At 53.8% G+C, this 18012-nt stretch overlaps 1 protein-coding gene across 1 annotated transcript; it reads left to right on the forward strand.

Annotated features, from left to right (window-relative positions):
- Positions 1 to 429: 429 nt before the first annotated feature.
- LOC133349131 (potassium voltage-gated channel subfamily F member 1-like) lies at positions 430 to 13955 on the forward strand. Its single transcript, XM_061562343.1, has 2 exons — positions 430 to 1018; positions 5620 to 13955. Exon 2 carries the CDS (start codon positions 5632 to 5634, stop codon positions 7204 to 7206), a length of 1575 nt encoding a protein of 524 aa, XP_061418327.1. The 5' UTR covers positions 430 to 1018; positions 5620 to 5631; the 3' UTR covers positions 7207 to 13955.
- The last annotated feature ends 4057 nt before the right edge of the window (positions 13956 to 18012 follow it).

Here is an 18012-nt window from a genome sequence, read left to right on the forward strand (position 1 = left end):
GCCAGTGAGCCAGCCCACGATCCAGCCAATGAATCAGTCAGGCGACTGGTGGATCAGGTAGCCATCCAGGTGTCCACCGAGCAAGTCAAACTTCAAAACGCCAGCTGACCAGCCAATCAGACTAGTCAACAAGCAGCCATCAATATAACCCTCTCACTCAGCCAGCTATATACAACGCCGCCCCAGCAGCGAGACACGCACTCGCTCGCGCATCCACCCACCAACAAAATCTTCCACCCACTCGGCCATCATATCCCACCCACGCAGACACTCAGCGCACCCCGTCCTCTCGCTCCTCTCCCTCCCACCCTCCTCTCCCCATATCCTCACTCTCCCGCATCTATTCTCCCCCTCTCCCCCCTCTCTCGCATCCCTCCCTCTCTCTCTCTCCCTTTCCGCTACACTCGCTCACGCCGCTCATCATTACTCGACGTTCAGACGCCGAGAAGAGGCAGCGTCTGTCGGTCACGGGAAGACGTTCAACCGAGAAGAGAAGACCCGGGCAGTTATCCAGCCGTCCACCCGCCCATCGCTACCCACCCTCCCACCCGCATACCTACTAGGCTGACCGTATTCCTACCAGGCTGAGCGTATTCCTGCTCGCCTGCCCACCCACCTGCTGCCCGCCTGCTCAACTATCTTAACAACAACCTTCCTATTTCACCCAACTACCCAGACCACCTACCTGGCCTCCTGCCCACCTACCCGCCCATCCATCTACCTACCTGCCCACCTACCTGCCCACCTACCTGCCCACCTGTCTGCCCACCCGCTCAACCGGTAGCCCATCTCAGTGCCCTCCCTCCCAACTAATTCATCCACCCGCCAAACTACCTGCCCAACTACCCTTGCCCATCCACCTAGGACTGCCGTTCACTCAACTGCCTGCCCACCTGCTCGTCCACCTGCCCGCCCCGTCGCAGAGGCGTGAAGGCGACGCCGCCGCCGGGAGGAGAGCCACTCGAGTGGGAGACGACCCGAGTCCGGATCCTTCTCCACAGCGAGCCGCGCGTTATTGGTATGGCGTGCACGTGTGTGTGGGCACGTGCGGGCTCGCGCGTGTGCGTCGTGTGTGAGAGTTGTGTGTGTGCGTGTGGCTGTGTATACGCAGCTGGTGGCGCGCTGCGCTACGAACCCGGCGACCCCGAGTTTGCTTCCGTGACCGATTATTTGAACCGGTCATGGGCCACGTCTAGGTCGAATCAGCCTTAAATTAGTACCTGGTGCGGTGTTTAAACATCGCCACTAGTGAGACAAAGACGGCCGGGCGTGGTGCTGGCCATCCACCTCCTCGTGTGCCGTGCCGGCCTTCATGGGTGCTCGCGAACAGCTCTTGCCCCAACAGTCTGCTAACAGCTATATGGGGAGTCTTTGTCTTTGTGTGTTAATATGTCTTTGTATGACGTGCACGTTTGTGCGTGGGCACGTGTGTTTATGTGTGTGGGTGCGTGGATGTATACTTGGATGTGTGTGTAATATATGAAAGTGTGTGGTGGTGTGTGTGTGAAAAGGTATTGGTATTGCATGCACGTGTGCGTGGGCGCATTGTGATTGCGTGTGGGTGGGCGTGTGGGCATGCGTGACGATGTGTGAGTGTGGATGTGTGTGGGTGTATGTGTTGTGAGAGTGTGGGTGGGCGTGTGGGCATGCGTGACGATGAGTGAGTGTGGATGTGTGTGGGTGTATGTGTTGTGAGAGTGTGGGTGGGCGTGTGGGCATGCGTGACGATGAGTGAGTGTGGATGTGTGTGGGTGTATGTGTTGTGAGAGTGTGGGTGGGCGTGTGGGCATGCGTGACGATGAGTGAGTGTGGATGTGTGTGGGTGTATGTGTTGTGAGAGTGTGGGTGGGCGTGTGGGCATGCGTGACGATGAGTGAGTGTGGATGTGTGTGGGTGTATGTGTTGTGAGAGTGTGGGTGGGCGTGTGGGCATGCGTGACGATGAGTGAGTGTGGATGTGTGTGGGTGTATGTGTTGTGAGAGTGTGGGTGGGCGTGTGGGCATGCGTGACGATGAGTGAGTGTGGATGTGTGTGGGTGTATGTGTTGTGAGAGTGTGGGTGGGCGTGTGGGCATGCGTGACGATGAGTGAGTGTGGATGTGTGTGGGTGTATGTGTTGTGAGAGTGTGGGTGGGCGTGTGGGCATGCGTGACGATGAGTGAGTGTGTATGTGTGTGGGTGTATGTGTTGTGAGAGTGTGGGTGGGCGTGTGGGCATGCGTGACGATGTGTGAGTGTGGATGTGTGTGGGTGTATGTGTTGTGAGAGTGTGGGTGGGCGTGTGGGCATGCGTGACGATGAGTGAGTGTGGATGTGTGTGGGTGTATGTGTTGTGAGAGTGTGGGTGGGCGTGTGGGCATGCGTGACGATGTGTGAGTGTGGATGTGTGTGGGTGTATGTGTTGTGAGAGTGTGGGTGGGCGTGTGGGCATGCGTGACGATGAGTGAGTGTGGATGTATGTGGGTGTATGTGTTGTGAGTGTATGGGTGTGTGGAGCGGCAGCTTCTGTTCGGTAGGATAAATAAGTGGGCTAATCATGCGCAGCACGGACTGGGGGGAAGAGATTGACTGATGCGGTACAGGAGGATGTGGAGCTGATTTGACTTGCCGATGACTTGTAGCAGCAGTGTCAAGATCGCCCTCTGTGAAGGAGGATCGTGAATGACGCTCCTGGGGAGTTGGAGGCAATCGCCCTCCAGCCACAACGGAGGGCTGAGGAGCGACGCTCACAACAACGAGCAGCAGAGCGCAGGACGGCTAAGGCTTAGAGAGTTGGCACAGTGCTAGGCACAGGTGGTGCATCTGTCAGTCATATCCGAGAGTTATCCCATGGCTTCTGGGTCTGTCCCGTGACCTGCTGCTGGCGAGCTTTCGACAGTTCACGTGGCCTCAAAGTGCACTTAGCCTGCCACAAGCGCCGTGGTGACGTTGCGGCAACTTCGTGGCGGACGGCACTTGCTCCTCCGTGGTTACGTGTGAGTGTGTATGGGTATCGGTGAGTGCGTGTGGATATGTGGCTATACGTGTATGTGGTTCTATCTGAGTGTGTGTGTGATTGTCTGTATGGATAGGGCGGTAGTGGAGAGCTTAGCGCGCTACGCTACGAACCCGGCGACCCGACTTCGAATTCCGCGCACGGCAAACATCGGTGACGATTATCTGAATCGATCCTGGGTCTTTCCTAGGTTGACTCAGCCTTAAACAAGTCTCTGGTGTGGTGTGTATAACATCAGCACTGCGGAGACAAAGGCGACCAGGCGTGGTGCTCCCCATACCATCCCCTCGAGTGCCGTGACAACAGCACTTGCCCCAACAGTTTGCTAAAGGCTATACGGGGTGGGGGGAGTCTTTGTATATATGGGCGATATCGAGTGCGTGTGTGGAAGACTGAGATAGCGTGCGTGTGCACATGAGAGATTGTGTGCGCGCGTGAGAGAGAGAGAGTTTGTTAGTGGGGAGCGGTCGTGCGGTTAGCGTGCTGGTATTACAAACCTGGCGAACCGGGTTCAATTCCCGCTCACGGCCAACACCGGTGACGATTTTCCGAACCGTTCCTGAGCCTCCCCTAGGTCGACTCAGCCTCTAATGAGTATATGTAAACATCGCCACTAGGGATACAAATGCGGCCGGGCGTGGTGTTGGCTACCCACCCCTTCGTGTGTCGTGCCGGCCTTCATAGGAGCTCGCTAACAGCACTTGCCCCTACATTCTGTTCAGGCTATACGGGGGATCTTTATCTTTTTGTTTTTGTTAGCGGGGAGCGGTAGTGTAGCGGTTAGCGCGCCGCGCTACGAACCTGGCGACCCCGCTCAAGGCCAACACCACTGACGATTATCTGACCTCCCCTAGGTCGACTCAGCCTCAAATTAGTTCCTAGTGCGGTGTGTAAAAAACATCTCCACTGGGGAGACAAAGGCGCTCGGGCGCGGTGCTGGCCACCCCACTCCCTTGTGTACCTTGGCGGCCTTCACAGGTGCTCGCTAACAGCACTGGCCTCAACAGTCTGTGAAAGGCGTTGTTAGCGGGGAGCGGTAGTGTAATGTATGCCACCCGCCGTTGTGGAGGGCTTCATTGAGCAGTGGAATCATCGTCGTCGTCATCTGGGGAAGGTGGGGGAGGGGGCGCAGGGATTAGAGCTCACAAGTTTAATCTCTGTCTGGGGTGCACTTGGAACGTAATCCTTCTATAATACCAATTAATAATACATTGTAAAACGATATAACGACATGCAAATCTTATATTAATATTGATACAGTGATACGATTATGAGCTGGTGGTTATTATTCACGACTGTGAATGCGGTGCTCTTATGAACTTAACCGGGATTTTAACCCGCTGGCTTTCGCGTGCCGGCCTTCATAGGTGCGATCGATGTTATTCACGATAGAGTTTGTTTTGATTGGGGGGTGAGATCGCCTCCATGTAAAACGTCTCGTACAACCCTCCTCCACCCGACACAGCCAATCCGTGAGGTGTGTCACATGAGCAGAACGTGGCAATGGGTCGCAACTTCAGCACCACCGGTGTGCTGGAAAGCAAAGCCACGACGCACAACATTCCTTCCCTGGAATTGCCATCCAGAGAAGTCGCCGGTTTCGATCTCTGGGCGCGGCAGTCGATGACAACAGCCCCCCCACCGCCCCCCCCCTCCACCGCCTCGCTCCACGCAGCAGTAGACACAGCCAATTATTAAGGTCTGTCACGTAAACAAAATGTGCCAATTAGTTACTACTCAATGGGCTCAGTAAGTCAGTGCGGTGGGGAGAAGTGTGGGTGGCTTCCACACGTTCCAAGACGCTCTGCCACGAGCGCTGGAAGAGTCAGCCGAGCAGCATCGAAGGAGCGAGCGCATCTCTCCATCGCTTCCCTTCCCCCACGGGCATTGGCGCGAGCAAAGAAAGTGCAGGGTTGCGCCTTTGCCTTCGTCAGCTTAAGATATTTAATAAAAAAAAATTTGCAACGTTATTACTTTTTTCATTTCGTTTCAGCAACATTTTTTCGCCTTTAGCGCATTATGGAAAAATTCGCTTGGCGGAGTCCAAAATACGCGCGTGTCTCCGTAAACTGCAGCAGCAAGCAAATTACGTGGCTATATAATTTATTAGCGCGTGTTCAAAGTTAAAAGTCAAACGTTCATTATATAGTTTTATAGTCTTCGCAAACAATATATTATGGATTGCAAAGTGTTTTTATATTCCCAGCAACCATTTCACGTTGGGTGAACGTTGCATCAAAGGTTCCAACCGCTCGCCAACACTGGCAGACAGTTGCCACGTTTACACGGTAGTCATATTTTCAAGACCGCAGATCCATTCAGCGTTCACGTGGCACCAATGATCTGCAGTGCTACTTGGAGCATCTGGATGGCTATAGCGTTAAACATTAACACAATTACGAGCATCTGATTGGCTGCCATGGTGATCAATAGCTCTACTTCGAGCATCTGATTGGCTGTCGTGGCGACAGCCAAAGAACTAAGAGTATGAATCCTTGCAGTCACGAAAGCTTCAAATTTAGAATTAACATCATCTGATTGTCCAATCACATCCTCGTAACTGTTCCTCCACCTCCTCTGTCGTCATCATCGTCGTCATCGTCGTCGTCATTGTGACGTTGCACAGGCAGCGCCCGCCATGAGCGTGTGCAGCAGAGGCAGCGGCCGCCGGCGCAGCAGCAGCAGCAGCGTCAAGAACATCAACGGCGCCGTCGACGCGGGCGACGCGGGCAGTGACGGCGGCGGTGGCGGCGGGAACCCCTCGGCCGAGCCGTCCGAGTGCAACGAGGCGTTCCCCCGCTCCGCCTACCGCGACGTCTGCCTCAACATCGGCGGCGTGCGCTTCAGTCTCGACGGCGACCTCCTCTACCGCTTTGCCGACACGCGGCTGGCGCAGCTGTCGCGCTCGACGGATGCCGACGAGCGCCGGCGGCTGTGCGACGACTTCGACCCGCGCGCAAACGGCAGCGAGTTCTACTTCGACCGCGACCCCGAGGTGTTCCGCACCATCATCGACCTCTTCTACGACGGCGAGATCCACATGAACAAGGGCGTGTGCCCGCTCTGCTTCAAGGGCGAGCTCGAGTTCTGGAAGATCGACGCCGCCTTCCTCGACGACTGCTGCAAAAGCTCGTGCGTCGAGAAGGAGGAGGAACTCGACGAGATCGCGCGCCGGGTCCAGCTCATCCTCGAGGACCAGGGCCACGCGGGCGAGAGCGCCGCCACGCGCGTACGCAAGGGCCTCTGGATGCTCATGGAGAAGCCCTACTCGTCGCTGTTGGCGCGCCTGCTCGCCATCGTGTCGTTCGCCCTCGTCGTCATCTCCTCCGTCGTGCTCTGCCTCAGCACCATCCCCGAGATGCAGACGGTGGACGCCGCCGGGCGCCACGTGGAGCACCCGACGCTCAACGTCATCGAGACGGTGTGCATCGTATGGTTCACCCTCGAGTACCTGCTGCGCCTGCTCGCCGCTCCGCACAAGCTGCGCTTCGCCGTCTCCTTCATGAACGTCATCGACGTGCTCGCCGTGATGCCCTACTACATCGGCATGGCGCTCACCGACTTGGGCGAGGACGCCAACGGCCTCTCCAACATGCAGCAGGCCATCCAGGCGCTACGCATCATGCGCATCGCGCGCATCTTCAAGCTCGCGCGCCACTCGAGCGGACTGCAGATGCTCACGTACGCGCTCAAGGGCAGTTTCCGCGAGCTCAACATGCTGCTCTTCTACCTGGCCGTGGGCATCTTTCTCTTCTCGGCGCTGGGCTACACGGTGGAGCAGTACCACCCGGAGACGCTGTTCACCAGCATCCCGCACTCATTCTGGTGGGCCATCATCACCATGACCACGGTGGGCTACGGCGACATCTACCCCAAGACCAACCTCGGCAAGCTGAACGCCGCCATCAGCTTCCTGTGCGGGATCCTGGCCATAGCCCTGCCCATCCACCCCATCATCAACAACTTTGTGCGCTACTACAACAAGCAGAGGGTGCTGGACACGGCCGTCAAACATCAGCTGGACCGCATGGCTATGGGAGATCTGCTCAACTTTCCAGACAACATGAACGCGGTGGGAGAGTGCGGTGGTGGTGGTGCTGGTGGTGCTGGTGGTGGTTCTGTACGCGGTAAAGTGGTGAGCAAAGTTCACTCGTCGACCCCGCTGCTGAAACCGTCTCAGCACCAGCGATCCGTGAATCGCAACGTATGTTGAAGTGTCACGTCGGGATCATGGACAAGGTCTGATCGGCTGTCTCTCAGTCTCTCTCTCGCTGTTAATCTTTCTCTCTCTCTCTCTACCCATCTCTCTCTCTCTCTCGTTTATCTTCCGACACGTCCGTCACACTTCACCGATGAATGTTTTGTTCGCTACGGCGAGACGGATACATGTCTGGTGTCCGATTCAGAGTTTCCAGGGTACTGGACGTGCCAAAGTAAAATATAACACGATCCACAGAAGCAGCAGCAGCAGCGAGAAATCATCACGACCGCTGAGGATATCCACCAAGTCTCATGCGAGTGTCGTGATTTGAAGTGCCACTCGGCAGTTTGGAGATCAATCTCTTGGGGGGTCGAATGTATTTTCTGTTGGTGTTTATTATTAATAATGTTACTTTTTTTCCAGGGGATGGGGGCGTATTTGTATTAATGATAGCCGTGTAATTACAACAACGACGATGATGAATACGATGACGATGCTGATTATGATTTCGTCGGTCCCTCCGGGTTCGGAGGGCGATGTACGTTGAACTTCTTTCGCACCGTACGTAGCCAACCGTGCGAATCGGTGGGTGCGGGAGATGCACACAGCCGGTGGCTTTTGAGGTGGCCGGGCTGTCCAATTGTTGAACCACAGAGCTTTGGGTATTGGAGGGGGGGAGGGGGGCACGCAAACCCAAGTGGAAGTTGGATCCACAGTGCCGGGTTGGCTTCCTCCTGCTCTAGATTTGAAGCTTTCGTGACTGCAAGGATTCATACTCTTAGTTCTTTCGGTAAAGTCACGTAGGTAAAAAATGAAATTAAAATTAATAAAAAAAATAACGACGTTTGGGAGGCAACACAGTATATAAGGTCGTACATCTTGGGACTTCTCTCCACTTGATACAGATTTTTTGCTGTGACAGTTTTACCTGAAGACGGAAGCTTGTGTTGCCTCCGAAACGTCGTGATTTTTTATTTTTTTATTTTGTATTAATTTTAATTTCATTTTTTACCTACGTGACTTTACCGAAAGAACTAGGAGTATATATTCCTCCTGCTCACCATCGGACCATTGTTCTGCCGATGCACGGCCTACAGCGGCCAATCAGAGAACGCGTCAGAAGTAGAGGGGCGTGGCTTCATCCAGCAGTGGATAGACAATGGCTGCCGGTGGTGACGGTGTTGGTGTGGCCGGATGACACGATATTTAGATGGCACGAGCCGGTTGGAAAGCTCAAATGTCAGAATCAGCAGTCTCTCTCACACACGCACACGTGTTAAACACCGATTTGTGTTGATCGCATTTGTATACTCTGTATGATTAGTCATCTTCCGAGGTTTTCGTCACGCGATGTTTATGATATCGTGAGAGTGGAATTAATTGACCGGCGGTGATAGTTGTGTGTGTGTGTGTTCGTGTGTGTGCGCGTGTATGTGTATATATATGGAGGAGTGGTGGCGCAGTGGTTAGCGCGCTAAGGTACGAACCAACTGCGCGACCAATATCAATTGGCCCATATCTGAACACCGGTCTTGGGCATCTTCTAGGTCGACTCGACCTTAGGACATTAGAGTAGCCTCATGCGGTGTGTCGCAAACATCAGGAGCGGGGAGACAACAGCGGCCAGGCGCGATGTTGACCACCCCAACCCTTCTTGTGAAGTTCCGGCCTTCCATAGGTGCTGCTCACTAACAGCACTTGCCCCAACAGCCTGATAAAATATATACGGGGGGGGGGGGTCGTTGTCATTGTACATATCAACAGCGCAAATGGCAATCGAACACACGAACATTCAGTGAAGACAATTAAGGAACACAACACCAACAGCACAAGCGATATAACGTTGTTCGAATGTTTGTGCAGCTGTGAATCGGACTCCTCTCTCTCCTCCTCTGCCAGCCCACCCACCCACCCCCTGCCTGGCTCTCGCCTCCATCTCGATGTCACGGTGTGTGCTCTCCCTCGCACTCTCCCACCCGTCGATCCTCTCTCTCTCTCTCTCCCGAGCCGCTCTGGTCGCGCTCCCCACGTCTCTCATCTCGCCGGGCCCGCAGCACAAACCGCTCTACCTCATTCCACTGCTCGCCTCGTGCTGCCGTAATTCTGGAACACCTCCTCCTACTCTCACCTCTCGCCTCATCTCCCCCTCCTCGTCCTCCTCCCCCCTCCTCCTCCTCCCCCTTCTCCTCCCTGCCGTCCTCCTCCATCCTCCCCCCTCCTGCTCCCCCCTCCTTCTCACCCCTCCTCCTTCCTCCCCCCCCTCCATCCGGTCCCCCTCCCCCCTCCTACCCTCTCCCTCCTCCTCTCTCCCGTCCTCCTCCATCCTCCTCTCTCATCCTCCTCCCCCCCTCTACCCCCTCCACCTCTCATCCTCCCCCCCCTCCTCCTCCCTCTTCCCCCACATCCTCCTGCTCCACTGCTAACTTCTGCAACTCATTATCCTGCTGCACATTCTCGACCCCGCTCCCCCGTGCTCATGGCGCCTCCCGTGTCTTCCGACTTGATCAAAAGTCTCCGCTTATTTCTTTTTGTTTGTCTCGGCATCATTGCGTCACGATGGCGTCTCGCGGCAAGCGCTCATCCCGATGACCGGGACGCGTGTTGTGACGCCGCTTCCAGGAGCAGCTTTCAATAAAAGTTCGACGACAGAAGCGCGAACATCCTCCCTGTGCGTATCCTTTACACCGTTAACGATCCTAATGCTTCTCATCATAATCACGACGATTGTCGGATGTACACTCCCGTTATCACAAGGCAGAAACATCCCTCTGGGGTTTGATCTTTCCACCGAAGCTCACGGTCCACCCTAAATCGCATCCCAGTGCACAGACCGTGGCAGCAGATGCGGACACCTGATGCACGAATGGAAAGTGTAAAACCCTCCGGTAGTAGCGGTGCGACTGTGGTCATACAGAACAGACCGTAACGGCGTGTGACGACGCAATGCCCCGGGCCACAACTACGCAGAAGGAGACATCACAGCGGTTATCTGGGCTTGGCCGCCTTCGATGTGAAATTGAAGTCGTAGCTCTGCATCGACATCAACAGCCGTACGGAAGAAGAGGAAGAGGATAACACAACGCTGCATATTACATCGTAACAAAATATCATGACATCTTTCTTAACAATCGTCGTCATCATCATCATCATCAATCACGATCTGTCCACGGCTGGGTGAAAGTCGCTATCTCACGGTATAGCGATCCTACAATCCGTCTACCTCCAGCACACGAACCGATTCCACAGCAAGATGTTACTTTGACTTTGGGCACGATCGGTATCATTTTTGACCTGTGGCGAAACGACCAGTACACATTACGGCCGTCGCAAACAGCTTGCCTGCATCATGAACATAACCACCGATTCGCACTGTTGGCTAAGTACGGTGGGAACAAATGTCAACGTACTATTACTATTCACTATTTTCTTTAAATTTAATTTTGCCAGGTGAGGCCCACTGAGCTATGAAGCTTTTTTTCAGAAGCGGCCAAAATGTTTTATCTCAACGAAAGTGGCTCATCACCGTGTTGAAATTCATAGCAGCCAAATACTCTAAACGCGTGATGTTGAGGAGAAACCCGGATGACCCGGAGAAAAATCCACGCGGGGGGAGAGAGAGAGACACGCAAACTCCAAATATACAGCAGGCGTCCGGGTTAGTATCGAACCCACAACCTCTTGTATATCAGGCGAGGTTGTTAACATCTCGCCAGCGCGGCATCCCTGCCATACCATCAGCATAAGCACAGGAACGCGACCACAATCAACAGACCACCCACCACTGCACGTAACGCCACCAACTTAATCAGCACCACCACCACCACCACCACACCTCCTTATCTATCACCCATGAATGAGAAGCATTCCCTCTCGACCCGTGCAGATAAAAGCCCCGTCCAGCACTGCCTGCGGTACGTTGCTGCCGCTCCGCGATTTCAATCAGACCGGAGCAAATTAATTCGCGTGCCGTTAATTGCGAGTGGAAGAAGCTGCTGCTGCTTCCGTGGAGCGGAGCGGTTTCAACAAGCCGTCAAAACCAGTGCAAGCAAGGAGCCTCCACGTCGTGTGGGGAATCCTCTGAACCTGGCCCGGCCTCCCCGAGGTCGACACAATACACGCAAAGATAACAACAATGACCCCGCCCCTATCGACATCACGCATGCCCACACGCCCACCCACACGCAACCACAATGTGCCCAAGCACACGTGTACGCAATACCAATACCTTTACACACACACACACCACCATACACTTTCATATATTACACACACATCCAAGTATACACCCACGCACCCACACACATAACCACACGTGCCCACGCACACACGTGCACGTCATACAAAGACATATTAACACACAAAGACAAAGACTCCCCGTATAGCTGTTAGCAGACTCTCGGGGCAAGTGCTGTTAGCGAGCACCCATGAAGACCGGAACGGGTGGCCAGCACCACGCCTGGCCGCCTTTGTCTCCCTAATGGCGATGTTTACACACCGCACCAGGTACTCGTTCGAGGCTGAGACGACCTAGGGGAGGCCCAGGACCGGTTCAGATAATCGTCACTGGTGTTGGCCGTGAGCGGGAATAGAACTCGGGTCACCTGGTTCGTAGCGCAGCGTAGCGGTGAGCGCTACGCACCAACACACACTCCATCACTTTACCAATTTTTGCACTGGGCCGATAATGTTTTCATGTCGTGGGTGAAAATCTTTTCGAACAGGATTCGTGATGCCGCTATTTATTTCTGCACTTATGCATTTGCCGGCTGGTTATTTCATTTATTTAGACATGGAGCTAATGCTGTTTTTTCCCCCATTATTATCATCAGGCTGCCGCACGCTCGCCTCACCGCGACCCCGCGACGATTAGAGTGGAGTGGAGATGGAGTGTGATATTTACACCCCGAACCAACTAAGTCACGTGTGCGTGGTGGTGGTGATGGGGAGGCGGTGGTGCAGCGGTTAGCACGCTGCGCTACGAACCCGACGGCCCGGGTTCGATTCACGGCCACCAACCCCAGTGACGAATTTCTGAATCGGTCCTGGGCCTCCCGCGAGGTCGACTCAGCCTCAAATGAGTACCTGGTGCAGTGGTGTGTAAACACCGGCAATAGGAAGACAAAGGCGGCCGGGCGTGGTACTGGACACCCCTACTCCCTCGTGTGCCGTGTCGTAGTAGGCCACTGCAGTGCGAGCGTCTTCAACTCCACCGACTCTCCCTGTTGAAGCCGTCTCGTCGTGGACAACAGACCTCGACATTGGCATCGAGCTTCTGAACGTACTGAGATTCGCAGTGTCAGTCTATGGGCAATGTTAGTCTATGGGCAGTGTTAGTGTATGGGCAATGTTAGTATATGGGCAATGTTAGTCTATGGGCAATGTTAGTCTATGGGCAATGTTAGTATATGGGCAATGTTAGTCTGTGGGCAATGTTAGTCTATGGGCAATGTTAGTCTAAGGGTAATGTTAGTATATGACAATGTTAGTCTATGGACAATGTTAGTCTATGCGCAATGTTAGTCTATGGGCAATGTTAGTCTATGACAATGTTAGTCTATGGGCAATGTTAGTCTATGGGCAATGCTAGACTAAGGAACATACACCTGTAGAGTCTGCGCCCCTTCAACGGAGGAGGGAGATGAACAGCAAAAAATGCCACGAACCCTCCTCTCTCTCTCTCTGCTAAAGTCCAGCAGCATCAGCATTAGACCTTGGGCATCTTTCATCGAGCTCGTGAACCAGCAGCCCGCTTGCTGAATAGAATATTCGCTGAAAAACTCCCCCCAAGCCTCTCCCCTCTCCACCCTCCCCGCTCCCCCAATAAAATCGCTAACTGCTGTTGCCGCGTCCCATTAAAATGCGAGCGAGTCAATGAGATCCGCATGACGTTCGCTCGGACAATGCTCGTGACGCGAGGGGGAGAAGGGATCGGCGCTTCTGCTGCTGCTGCTGTGTGATCTATATTAAGGTGTCAAGCACGAGAGTGACAACACCAACCACGGGGTACGGTTACGGGGCAACAGAGAGCAGAGGGGCAGGAGGACAGGGGTGGGGAGTGGCATTGGAGTCCATGCCCTTGAATGTCCAGCGGCCAAAATTAGCGTCAAGAAAGAAAGAAAAAGAAAATAAACCTGCCGAGGTTGTTCGTCCGCTGCGTTGCAGAATTCGAGGCCACTTGCACTCGATACACGTGCGGTGGAGACAGTGACACTGCAATCGACACACGTGCGGTGGAGCCAGTGACATCGTCACACGTGCGAGTGGGCAGCTCATCCACCTGACCCTCGTCAGACACTCATCATCCCTTCTGGACATCTGTGAGAAAAAGCTTCATAGCTCATCAGACTCCTCCAGTATGAATACAGATTCTGATTCTGACACTCGCCACTCATCAATTCACCAGCCCACCACCGCCTCATCGTGCGTTAGCGACTCGCCTGACACTCACCGCGCATCGCTTTACGTTGAGTTTCGTCCCGGACGATGGGGTCATGGGGGGGAGATTTGGTCTCAAGTGGGCTGGTGGCGGGGGACGGTGATGACCTTTGAACCCTTCGTCGAAAAATAATAAAACTCAACACGTGCGTCAATAACGCTGTGCGTGCGTGTGTCCGTGCAGTCTCTCGCTCTGTGTTCTCGCGAACAGCACTTGTCTCAGCTGCCTGTCAGAGGCTATACGGGGGGCCTTTGTGTGTGTGTGTGTGTGTGTCGGTGGGTGCAGTAGTTGTAGCGGTGAGCGCTACGAAACCGGCGACCCGAGTTCGTACTCCGGCTCACGGCCAACACCGGTGACTATTATCTGAACTGGTCTTGAAACCCTCCCCGAGGTCGACTGAGCCTCAAATTGAGTGCTTGGTGCGGTGTGTAAACATCGCCACTAGGGATACAAAGGTGGCCGGGCGTGGTGCTGGCCACCCACTCCTTTGTGTGCCGTGTCCGCCTTCATTGGATCTCGCTGACGGCACTTGTCCCCACAGCCTGTTGGAGGCTATACGGGGATTCTTTGTGCGTGTTTTTGTGACGGATGTAAGAAGCTAAATTATAAATGTGCGTGGGCAGCGTGAATCCCCGCTGAAGCACGGAGCGACAGATACAAGTCGTGCCGCTCCCTCCCCCTCACTCTCCACCTACCTCTCTCTCTCTTTCTCACTCTCCTCTTCTCTCCCCTACCTCTTCATCTCTCTCTCGCAGTCTCTTCCCTCATCTCCCCTACCTCCTCTCTCTGTTCCCCCCAAACCCCTCTCGCTTTTCCCTTCTCTCCCCTCTCTCTCCCCTATATCCGTCTTCAACCTCCCCCTTCACCACACCTCTCCGCTCCCCTGCCCAAGTTGAGAGCAAGCGACAGGCGAGGTGGTGGTGACGACATCCACCGCTCAGTTGGGTCAAAAGCACGAGCCAAGGAATGATTTAAACGACGCGACACAAGCAGCGGCTTTCACATTACATTGGAACAAAATCAAGTTTTGCTTGCTGGCTGGCTGGCAGTGTCGCAACGTCGGCCGTGTAGAGGTGAAAGAGCAGTCAGAGCGCATCCCTCGCGGCGCTCCACAAAGGGCGACTCGTCCGCGTGAGCCGCTTCAAGCCAATTGAACGTTTCGTTTGTCACACGTGAAGAAAATCCCGTGCAGCCAGTTACCCAGCTAGCTTCGGTGGCGAACGCCCCGCGGCAGCCACGACCACACAGAGAGCCATCGCCGTTGTCGTGGTGGTGCTCGTGGTGGTGGTGGAGAGCTATCGTTGTTGTTGTGGTCGTGGTGGTGTTGGTGGTGGAGAGCTATCGTCGTTGTTGTGGTCGTGATGGTGGTGGTGGTGGAGAGCTATCGTTGTTGTTGTTGTGGTGGTGGTGGTGGTGGAGAGCTATAGTCGTTGTTGTGGTCGTGGTGGTGGTGGTGGTGGAGAGCTATCGTTGTTGTTGTGGTGGTGGTGGTGGTGGTGGTGGAGAGCTATCGTAGTTGTTGTGGTCGTGGTGGTGGTGGAGAGCTATCGTTGTTGTTGTGGTCGTGGAGAGCTATCATCGTTGTCGTTGTTGTGGTCGTGGTGGTGGTGGTGGTGCTGGTGGTGGAGGTGCTGGTGGTGGAGAGCTATCATCGTTGTCGTTGTTGTGGTCGTAGGTGGTGGTGGAGAGGAGTCTCGTTCAGCGGCCAGCCAGCAAACTCGAGGCTATAGATTTTTTAAAATATCACCCTCGGAGGTGGAAAATTTAACGTGCCCTCCTCCCTACCTCCCCCCCCCCCCGGGGCATCTCATTGGTCTCAAGCCCCGAGGGACTTTTGCCTGTTAATTATTAACACTCGCGGGTAATTGAAAACAGATTTCGAGGTAATTAGATCTGAAATGCATTTGCACCATCGCGGTGATGAATGATGCTCGCGCACATTGAGACGTTGCCTCTTGTGAAGCGATGATGATGATGCTGATGCGATCTAAACATGATGATGATGACGCTGGTTCAGCTGATGATGGTCATGTTCTGCATGTAATTATGATAGTCCTCTGTATGCAATGATGATAGTTAATTACGCTGAAGCTGCTGCTGATGGTGATGATGATGGTAATCACGATGACAAAGATGCTTTCCGCATGTGATCATGATGGCGCTCTGTGCCCTGCTGCTGCTGCTGCTGACGACGGTGATGATGATGGTGATGGGGAACGAATCGAGTTTGCTCTATTTGTGTTCTTGAAAATGTGGAGACGCAGAGCGGAGTTTGACTCGCGCACAGCGACACGCCGGTTCACGTCGGGGGTGCGCTCGTGAATGGTGCGACGACGGATATCGAAACGACGTCCATCGAAGCGACTTACGGGGAAGTCGAGGGTGGTGGAGGTGAAGGTTGCTATGGCGACGGATAACGATAGAAGGGACGCGTGACGCGTTCAGCGACGCACGTGTGGGGTCGAGGCGACGTAACTCGGGTCGTGGTGTTCGTAACAAAGTGGCGACGTATTTGCGAAGCGACGTAAAATGTGGAGGCGTATATCGGGGTATTACAGTACTTACTCTTAGTTCTTTCGGTAAAGTCACGTAGGTAAAAAAATTAATTAAAATTAATAAAGATAAAAATAAAATAAAAATCACGAGTTTCGGAGGCAGCAAATCTGACTGTGACGGTCTCACCTGATGACAGAGACTTGTGTTGCTTCCGAAACGTCCTGATTTTTATTTTATTTTTATCTTAATTAATTTTAATTTCATTTTTTACCTACGTGACTTTACCGATAGAACTAAGAGTATTAATCCTTGCAGTCACGAAAGCTTCAAATCTAGAATTACAGTACTTGTGTATATGATTGACAGGGGGAAGGTATCCCATCTCATTGAAGGTAAAATTACAATTATATAGGGGCAGCATTGTGGCCCAGTGGTGTATCGCCACGGCCGAATTCATCAAATGCCCTGGGAAAAGACAGCGTTTGGGGGAAAACATTAATGAACATGAGCACCCCTCTTTAAAGGAGGAGCTGGATGTATTCCTTCAGAAGATGACGCGTGGTTAGAGAAACCGCATAGGCACGCACACGCACGCGCGCACGCCACACCACAACACAGAATCTGACAGCGCTTCGAGCTTCGTTAATGATACGACCAGAACACGAATGGTGACCCTAGCCCCCCCCCCTCCCCCCCAACACTAAATCATTATACAATTACTCTCTGACCTCTTGAGCTCGATCCCGACATTGTCTAAGCGTCGCGTCGTCATTGGATGCGGGACCTACTACTACCACCAGGATTACTGTTGCAGTGACATTCACTTGTCCAGGACTCGATATACCATCAACCACACTTTGTTTTACGACTACCACCACACAGCAGGGGAAAACAACACGCACACCCACTCACTCACTGAATCACCCACTCACTCAACCCCACACTCAATCACTCAGTCACCCACACACTCACTCAACCACTCAAAATCCCACTCACCCACTCACTCACACCTTCACCCATCCATTCATTCACCCACCTACACACCCATTCACCTACTCACCCACCCACACAGTCACTCAACCCCACACTCAATCTTCCAGTTACCCACCCACCCACACACTCACTCAATCACCCACTCACTTATCCACACACTCACTCGATCACTCACTCACTCCCCCACACACTCACTCGATCACCCACCCACTCACTCACTCCCCCACACACTCACTCGATCACTCACTCACTCAATCTCCCACACACTCACTCAATCACCCACCCACTCACTCACTCCCCCACACGCTCACTCGATCACCCACTCACTCACTCAATCTCCCACACACTCACTCAATCACCCACCCACCCACACACTCACTCAATCACTCACTCACTCACTCCCCTACACACTCACTCGATCACCCACTCACTCACTCCCCCACACACTCACTCGATCACCCACTCACTCACCCACCCACTCACTCACTCCCCCACACACTCGATCACCCACTCACTCACTCCCCCACACACTCACTCAATCACCCACTCACCACACTGCTTCTCCTCTCGCACTGCTCTACTGTTAAATTCCTTTCCATGGCCCTTTTCCCCCAAGTATTTGTAACGACAACAACAACTTCGCACCACTGTGTGAGTGCTGATTGCTGCTGATCGCGTGGCGTATTCGACCTTCGGAGCTTTGCTCAGACTCTGTGCGTGAGAGCACAAACCAGCCCTCTCTCTCTCCATGTCACCCACCACTCCACCCGCTCGCTTTGCCTCCATCGCATGACATTGTTTTGTTATTCTGCATCTGCTAATCAGCGAATCATTAAGTCCGCGAGACTAATTGGGAACGGTAACGCGCGTTAATTGCCTCTGTCGCTCGGACT

This window comes from Lethenteron reissneri, chromosome 29, assembly GCF_015708825.2.
Source record: "Lethenteron reissneri isolate LAM-NWPU_2019-01 chromosome 29, ASM1570882v1, whole genome shotgun sequence".
Taxonomy (NCBI): Eukaryota; Metazoa; Chordata; class Hyperoartia; order Petromyzontiformes; family Petromyzontidae; genus Lethenteron; species Lethenteron reissneri.